Source organism: Oncorhynchus masou, chromosome 15 (genome assembly GCF_036934945.1).
Source record: "Oncorhynchus masou masou isolate Uvic2021 chromosome 15, UVic_Omas_1.1, whole genome shotgun sequence".
Lineage (NCBI taxonomy): Eukaryota > Metazoa > Chordata > Actinopteri > Salmoniformes > Salmonidae > Oncorhynchus > Oncorhynchus masou.
In genome coordinates, this window is record NC_088226.1 from 48,757,551 (window position 1) to 48,766,885 (window position 9,335).

At 43.9% G+C, this 9,335-nt stretch overlaps 1 protein-coding gene across 1 annotated transcript; it reads left to right on the plus strand.

Moving 5' to 3' along the window:
• The first annotated feature begins 817 nt into the window (after positions 1-817).
• On the plus strand, positions 818-8,101 carry rabggta (Rab geranylgeranyltransferase subunit alpha). The gene is made up of 17 exons (XM_064989531.1): positions 818-936; positions 1,885-1,918; positions 2,050-2,160; positions 2,784-2,908; positions 3,056-3,243; positions 3,470-3,727; positions 3,926-4,009; positions 4,092-4,174; positions 4,270-4,365; positions 5,777-5,882; positions 6,050-6,101; positions 6,226-6,314; positions 6,422-6,510; positions 6,599-6,715; positions 6,834-6,947; positions 7,066-7,153; positions 7,256-8,101. Exons 2-17 carry the CDS (start codon positions 1,916-1,918, stop codon positions 7,402-7,404), a joined length of 1,752 nt encoding a protein of 583 aa, XP_064845603.1. The 5' UTR covers positions 818-936; positions 1,885-1,915; the 3' UTR covers positions 7,405-8,101.
• Positions 8,102-9,335: the final 1,234 nt, after the last annotated feature.

Consider the following 9,335-nt stretch of genomic DNA (forward strand, 5'->3'; position numbering starts at 1 on the left):
GGCATTGGCATCCAACGTTATGGTGCATTACCGCCACCTACTGTAGCAATACATGCTCCACGGTCTCTGTTTCCTGGCAATACTCACACTTTCCTGTTGGATGATTTCCTACCACATGTAAGGCCTTATTCAACTGGCTGTGTCCCACCCTTATTATTGTAAAAATAGCCTCCTCTCTTCTGTCCTCCCTTTCCCCCTTACTGGAAATAAATGCCTGCCCTTGGTCACTCTATTCCACTGCTCCTGCCATCTCTGCACCATCACTGTCCAGATCAGGCTTTTTGCCTCTGTCTTGCCCATTGAAACTACGACATCAACATCCCCACTTCTATGTGCTTGTTTAGCCAGTACATCCACTGCCTTGTTCCCCTCCACCACCATATGGGCTGGGACCTTAGTAAATCTTATCTGTTTACCCATCTGTCTAATCCTGCCATGTGGAAGACGCATTGTAAAAGTAGAGGCTTTTTGTATTAAAACGTGTCCAAGTGCAACATGCCTAGCTCTGCCCACTAGGGCGTGGCTTACGGAGTGGTCTTTTATATAAATGCTTGTCTCACAGTATTCCATTTGGTACTGGCACTGACCCTGTATATAGCTTCCTCTCTTATTTCTTATTTCTCGTGTTCTACATTTTGTATTAGTTATACTATTTTATATTGAATCCTGCACTGTTGGGTAGGGCTTGCAAGTTAAACATTTCACTGTACTTGTGACAAGTAAAACTTGAAACTGAAACGTGTATGTCCATCCACAAGAGGGAGCCATACATATCATAAACTCCATTGGTCGTGACGTCAATTTCCACGGGCCGGAAGTTCAAATTGTAGTTGTTCGCCTCACTGCCACTGGGTGACACAGGCACACATCAATATTTCGTCTGAAAACCAAAGTAAACGAATCCACACATTGCTACAACAGCAGTAGACTTTTGGAGTGAGTATATGTGGTGTTATTATGTTGGAATTTATGTTAGTAAATGTGTTTTTATCGAATCTACATGTGAATAAGCGGGTATACTCAACGGTGCGTCCGACAGCTTGGGGTCCTGTTTTGTTGATGGGCGATTGCCAAGTCGAAGCGCTAATCATGTGTGTTTACAAATACTTTCGATTGGCGAGTCGATCTTCATGTATTCAGCAAACTGATTATTATTATGCTGTAGCCGACTTGACACAACTCAGTATTCCCCTCACTCGGTGTTTTGCTGCCATCAGAAGGTTGGTGCGGTTTGGGGCAAGTGTGTGTGATTACGGCCCGCAATTCGGGGCGTTCCTGCATGTGGGAATTCCTGTATCTGCATGAACACCCCCCCCCCCCCCGACATATCCATTGGTTTCTGCATGAACGCCTCCTCTTCTGTACCTTCCTGCCGACCTCTGTACTTGAAATAAATGCCTGCCCTTAGTCACTATTCCACTGCTCCTGTCATCTCTGCATCACTGTCCCTATCAGGCTTTTTGCCACTGCCTTGCTCATTGAAACTACGACATCAACATCCCCACTTCTAAGTGCTAACTAGCTAGCGCATAACGTTAAGTGTCCTTCGCTCCCGCCTGCCGAACACCTGCCCTCGCTGATGTTAACAGAACTGCGGGAAAACAAACCGTCCTCAGCAGGCAGGGGCGAAGGACAATGTCTACCGTTGTCGCCGTCGCCTCATCTGTAGTTTTTATCGGCGGTTGGCATTCAACGTTATGGTACCTGCTGCACTGGTGCGCCCCCACCTCCCGTCTGTCCTAGCTTAAAAATTGACCAAAAGTAGTATAAAGAGGTGTCCCGCAGATGCAGGCCACAATTGATTTGAGTGTGTACGTGCAAGCGCCTGACGGTTCCGTGGTTCACATACTTGATTCGCCATCTCAATCTGCTCTTTGGTTTTAGATTTGCACAGCCTATTCCCTGAACTGACACGATGGTGAGTGAAGAGTGATTATTTTTCTGCTTTCCCACTGTTTAAGTTGGATTTAGTTATTGTCATCTTTTAATCATTACTGGATATCAATGCGATGTGTTAATTAAGTGTCTTCCTGTCTGTCTTTCTCACAGCATGGACGGGTAAAGCTGAAGTCCACCGCCCAGCAGGAAGAAGAGAAGAGAAAAGAGAGAGAGAAGAAACTCAAGATTTATGTGGCAGCACGAGATGCTACCTTTACTAAGGTCTGTTTGACATAGACGCATTCAGTCAAAATCGGAAGATAAGGGCCTCCCAGGTGGCGCAGTGGTTAAGGGCGCTGTACTGCATCGCCAGCTGTGCCACCAGAGTCTCTGGGTTCGCGCCCAGGCTCTGTCGTAACCGGCCGCGACCGGACGACGCACATTTGGCCTAGAGTCAGGGAGGGGTTGGCTGGTAGGGATATCATTGTCTCATCGCGCACCAGCGACTCCCGTGGCGGGCTGGGCACAGTGTGCGCCAATCAAGGTTGCCAGGTGCACAGTGTTTCCTCCGACACATTGGTGCGCCTGGCTTCCGGGTTGGATGCACACTGTGTTAAGAAGCAGTGCGGTTTGGTTGTGTATCGGAGGACGCATGACTTTCAAACTTTGTCTCTCCCGAGCCCGTACGGGAGTTGTAGCGATGAGACAAGATAGTAGCTACTGAAAAATAAACAATTGGATACCATGAAATTGGGGAGAAAAAGGGGTAAATTAAAAAAAATATATATATATATATAAATCTGAAGATATGGCTTCCCTGATTATGCAGTTGCTTGGATGGGATGACAGAGCTGTGAAGATCACATTTCATCACTTCCATTTTCCTTTTCTCTTGCTGGTTTTAGAGGATGGAGGGTGTGTTGGATGATGAGGCCCTTCAGTTGACCCAGCAGCTGCTATCCTCCAATCCTGATTTTGCCACTCTCTGGAACTACAGGAGAGAGATCCTGTTGCACCTGGAGACTGTACGGTGAGGACACTACAACTCTTATGATGCATTTTTGCCCATGGTGGCACAGCTGAGTCTCTTGTAGCTATTATTATCTGAAAGTACCAATACTTGTCATTATTTAAGTGCATCATACTCATACATGTCTCATCCTTTTCTCTGTATCAGTGAGGAGGATGACGTGCAGAAGATGTATGAGGCTGAGTTGTTGTTTCTGGAGTCGTGTTTGAAGGTGAATCCCAAGTCGTACGGCAGCTGGCACCACAGAGGCTGGGTTTCAGCCCGCCTGCCCAGACCTGACTGGGCCAGAGAACTGGGCCTGTGTGACCGCTGCCTTAGTCTGGATGACCGCAACTGTGAGTCAGAGGGTAGCAGGATGATAGTGAGGGAGGAGAGGAGTTGGGGAGGGACTACAGCTTTGAAGGAGGATGGGTGGAGAGGTGGATGAGACGGAGCTTCATAGGGACAAGAGATAGAAATGAATGTGGCAGAGGATCAAAATATATTTTGACGTCCTGGTCCCTCCATTCATATTTTTTTATATTTTTTCTCAATTTCAATTTCCCCCCTCATCTTTCTCAGTTCACTGCTGGGACTATCGCCGGATGGTGGTGAAGATGTCTGGTGTGCCTGTGGACCAGGAGCTGCAGTTCACTGACCGTCTCATCGGCTCCAACTTCTCCAATTACTCCAGCTGGCACTACCGGAGCACCCTCCTTCCCCTACTCCACCCTGAGTCCCCTGACCCCCCCTCGCCCTGCCACCAGCCCTCCCACTCCTCCCCTCCACCCTCCCCCCAGACACACTCTCATCGTGTCTGTGAGGAACAGCTGCTCAAAGGTATGGACAACATCATGGCCAGGCAGAGTTACAAACATGTATAGATATATTGTCAGTGTAATACTTTAAACAGGCAGACAGAGGGCACTGTCACTAGGAATACCATGGGTTGGATGGAAGGCAGAATAATGAGTTGATGTGTGCTGGTTGTCTGTGTTATCATCATACATTATTAAACCCTTTGTTGTTGTTTTTTAGAGTATGAGCTTGTACAGAATGCCTTCTTCACTGACCCCAATGACCAGAGTGCCTGGTTCTACTACAGGTGGTTGCTAGGCAGAGGTGCGTGTATCATTTTGTATTTTCTATGTAAATTGTCTTTATTATCTTCCAGCAATGAGCTCTGTTCCTCTGCCTTTCTCAGCGGAGCGAGAGGAGATGATAAGCTGTGTGTTTGTCAGCCGTGAGGAGGAGAGCGTGGCTGTGGCCTTCTCCAGACCTGTCAATGTGAGTACTCCCTCAAAGTAGACACTTTACTGTAACGTGTATGTCCTCAGCTCCTTCTACAGTTAAACTCCATTCCTCCCTGACTCTCCTTTCAGGCTTCATCTAGTGGTCTGATGCTGGTGTTGGATGGTCAGCCCCAGCGTGTGGAATGGAGGAGTGTCCATCCTCACTTCAGACACAGCCCTGTCTGGGTATCCTTTCCTTCATGGTCATGGGTCAAATGTGAATGATAGGGCAAAATGTTGATTTCTGCCTAAAGGCATACCTAACCATAATTATGTAGTCACTTTTGAGGACACAAGCTCAAGTACATAGTACAAATCATATGATTTTTGTCCTTTTCAACAAAAGTGGACCAGTAGGGTTTGAAATGACTGAAATGCTTACTAAATATAGTAACAATCAAATTATATTACAATCACATTTCTATTAACTAAATAAATATGATAATACTTAGTAACAGTACAATATTGGCACAATTTCATTTAACTGATCACACAATTTTTCTATAAGTCCACTGAGCAGTGTAGACACCATTCAAATTTGTGCAGAACCAGTTACAACTTCAGCTTGAAGCTCAAAGTGATTTAGTCTGTCTTTGAGCAAGAGAAAGGTGTTTTGCTACAATTATATGAAATTATTTAGTGTTTTTTCATGTTGTGAGCTCTAAATCCAGCTGAGAATATCACAGTGAGATGAAACCACAATGGCTGCACTTGCTAGACTGTCACCGTTCATGTGCTGTCTCACTTGCTCAGAGGAAGAGAACATTTATTTGTCTGAATAAGCCAGAAAATGTGACGCATCACTCCCTATGCAAATGTGGGGTATGCAACCTGCTCCGCTGAGAGAGTGGAGACGGAGAGCAGACAGGTGGGGCTTTTTGGCCCTATATGGTATAGGACCCTACAACGTTCACAAGTGCTTTTTACACAGATATCAGACGGAACCAGTCCAGAACAGCTCAGTCCCCCATAAGGGAGACTTTTAACATCTCTAAGAGGCTAAAGACATTACTCTGTTCTAGGCATGTGGTAATGCACTTTTCCTTTGTGCTGCTCAGTGCTCACTGTTTCTTTTTCATTCCTTTCTCATCCCTGTGTTGTAGTCTACAGTAGGTTTCATCATTCTTAACATGTCTCTTTTTGATAAGAGCTCTCCATATCTGTTACTGAAACGCAGGTAGAGAAAGAAACCAATGAACCTTTACAGACATAGAGAATTACTTTATCTCTGCAGAGCGTTGGGCCAGTAACCAAACGGTGGCTCGTTCGAATACCCGAGCTGACAAGGTGAAATTTCTGTCTTGTGCCCTTGACCAAGGCACTTAACCCTAATTTGCTCCACGGACACGATACTACTATGGCTGACCCTGTAAAATAAAAATTGTCACTGCCCCTATCTGGTGAATGTGACATAAAACTAGTGTTATTATTTTATTTTTTTACACACTACCATACAAGGATCTATGTTGAACCTGTCTTCGAGACGGGCAATGCTCAACAGGTATTTGCAACATATAATGTTATACATTCGATCACTTTAACAAATACAAGCATCCACACTTACTCTATTTGATTGTGGACCTTAACATGGTGTCAGATCTGTGCTCTTCCTCCTGGCACTATCAGTGACATCATTAATGAACACAACCTGACCGTGCACTGGACTGAGAAACACACTCACAGAGACTGTGCTCTGTACACAGGTGAAATAATGTTTATGTGCGAATGCACCTTCTGTGTGACTGAGTACATGCTCTTGTCTTTTTTTGTGTTAACATGTCTGCGATGGGTATATAATGTTTTAGACTTCAGTCCTTGCTCTCTGCTGCCCTCTAGCCTCACCTCATAGTATTGCCTCCATCTTTAACAGGTCGGTCTGAGAGTTGGTGCAGGGATTCTGCCACTGACCAGGAGCTCTTCAGGTACAGTGTGTGTGGTGTGTGTGTGTGAATAGCAGAGCTTTAGAAGGTTCGCTGGTTGGTATATCAGACTTTCTGTTTACTGAATGGGGAAAAAATACCTCAGCATCTTTTTTGTCTCTGGTAGGAGTGAGCTGTCTGTGGAAAAGACCTCTGTGTTGCAGTCTGAACTACAGTCCTGCAACCAACTTCTGGAGCTGGAGCCCCAGAACAAGTGTAAGTACACACTTTGAGTGTAGTGTGTATGTTAGGGTTTATTATTTATCTATCACTATTGGAAACGTCACAAAATTTATGACAATTGTAATTTCTCACTTTCTCAGGGTGCTTGCTGACCATCGTTCTGCTTATGAGGGCGCTAGATCCCCTAGGTTACGAGCGAGAGACCCTTTCTCACTTCCAGACTCTTAAAGTTAGTGCTTTACAGGGCTATTACATAGTCGTGTACACTAATACATAATAGATGTGTTTTCTATCACTGCTCTGTCTTTCTCACACAGGAGGTGGACTCCATGCGCTCTGCTTATTACGGTGACCTGTGCAGTAAGTTCATGATCGAGAACACCATTCTCAAGATGGAGTACGCTGAGGTCCGGGTCTTCAGTCTCTCTGACAAGGTTAGTGCTGTCTGTTCCTGTCTGTATCTGTCTATCCTTGTCCATCCAGAGTTTTACTCCCCATTCTCTTCTTTGTGGCTGTAAGTCCACCTAATGTCTTTCACCCTCACCTCTACAGAACCTGACCATGTTATGTCACCTGGACCAGCTGCTATTGGTCACTCATATCAATCTATCATGCAATCAGCTGCTTAGACTGCCTCCTCAGTTTGCCATGCTGCAGTGCCTCGAGGTATAGTACTTACAAAAACTTTGTTATGATCAAATTAATATTTATTCATGTGCTGTACTCTAGTTTTTGTACTTAATATTTTGATGTTTGTCTAACAATATGGCCTTTCATTTCCCAGGTATTGGAGGCTGATGACAACGCTATTGAGAATTTGGATGGACTGTACTATCTCCCCAAGTTGCAAGAAGTGTCCTTGAAGAACAACCGTATCCTTGCCTTTCTCTTTTGATCAGTTTCAATGTGGTAATACATTAATGTTTTATAATACTGTTAGATATGTTGTAATTTTCTTTGACCGTAATATTCAGAAATATCCAAACTCTCTGACCTTCAACTCCTGACTTCCTGCCCAAAGCTGACCTGCCTTGATCTCCGTGGCAACCCTGTCACCCAGATTGCCAACATTCAATCTGAGTTGACTGAGCTACTGCCCTCAGTCACTGACCTCCTGATCTGATTGGACAAACAGCAGGGCTCATTCTAAGTTTCCCTTAGTCACAGATTTAGGATCAGCTTATCCCCCCCAAACCATAACCATTCTAGGGGGAAAATGGAAAAACTGACATTAGATTAGTGTCTAGGGGCAACTTCCCCATATTCCCGGCGTACTACCATCAGCAGTATTTGTCTGTGTCCATGTTTGTGGGCATGCATATATGTGAGAAGCAGAGGGGTGTTTTAAGTGTTTTGTCTCCTTTCCACTATGTATTCCTCTTGTGTGGTGATATTGATTCACAGCGACCCTCCACTAATTTTAATGCCTGATAACATTGGACCTTCTATCAGAGACTTCACAAAGACATTCTCACAAACGTGTGTGTTTATGTGTATGTACAGTTTGTGCGTGTGTGCACGCTCTATCTCTCATACAGTTCAAGACACCAAACTGCATGCCGATTCACTGATAGAGGGTAATATTACTAACTGTGTATGAGTGAGCATGGTGAGAATGTGGCTTTTAGTAAGCACTGAAACAGCATCTGTATGGTGGTTGCAGTAGGACCTTGATCAGAAGAATATTGCAAAATACTTATCTGTGGTTGTATTTTTGAAACAGTTGTGCAAAAATGTTTATGAAATTAATCTATACTGTTAAACAACTGTAAATGACTATTCCACCAATAAAACAGCACATGCGGTGTCACTGCCTCCCAGAGAGTCTCCTGTGTGTTTCTGTGGTGTTGTGAGGGAGGTTCAGTCAGGACTCAGATTTTCCTTCTGTTGTGTGGCTCAACTGTAACCACACATTACTTGTCCCCCATGACGGGGACTGTGGATCTGTCTCCGTTTGTTCACATGCGATATCTGACAGCACTGGCCTGATTTTGATGAAACTTGGGTGAATGATGCGTCTTGCCATAGTATTCCGGTGTTTACAAAGTTAAACTGATCGGCGCAAGGCGGGGGCTACAGTAATTAACTGAAATGTGTTAGTCACATGCGATATCTCAATTGGCCCAAGGGTTGCATTATTTGCAGGTGAAGACATCTTTACTTTTGCCTTGTTATAAATTAGCTTGGTGGGTGTGTCTGTATGTGCCGCCAGAGTAGATTTAACATGAATGGATTAACACAATTCTGTACATTGTATCAGTGGTGGAAAAAGTACCCAATCGTCACACTTGAGTTAAAGTAAAGATACCTTAATAGAAAATGACTCAAGTAAAAGTGAATCACCCAGTAAATTCCTACTTGAGTAAAAGTCTAAAAATATTTGGTTTTAAATATACTTAAGTATCAAAAGTAAAAGAATAAATCATTTCAAATTCCTTATATTAAATTAAGAAAACCAGACAGTACCATTTTGTTTTATTTACGGATAGCCAGGGGCACACCCCAACACTCAGACATAATTTATGAACGAAGATTGTGTTTAGCCAGTCTGCCAGATCAGAGGCAGTAGGGAAGACCAGGGATGTTCTCTTGATATGTGTGTGAATTAGACCATTTTCCTGTCCTGCTAAGCATTCAAACACTTTTGGGTGTCAGGGAAAATGTATGGAATAAAAGTGAATAATATTCTTTAGGAATTCTTTAGGAATGTAGTGAAGTAAAAGTTGTAAAAAATATAAATAGTAAAGTACTGATACCCCAAAAACTACTTAAGTAGTACTTTCAAGTATTTTTACTTAGGTACATTACACCACAGCATTTTATTCACATGTTTGATTTGGCGTGAAAGGATCCCACTAATTAAAATCTGTGCACTTGCGTCATCGCTGTCCTCCGCCTGCTACACAAGCAGGTGTTGCCACCTGTCTTGCTGTGACGTTGTTTGTGTACAGGGTGGTTCCAAGAAAAGGATTGGATAGTGGTTTAGTTATTTCACAATCAAAGTTTCACGTTTGATTATGAAATATTAGGTGCAGTTTGAGATTCACAAAGGAA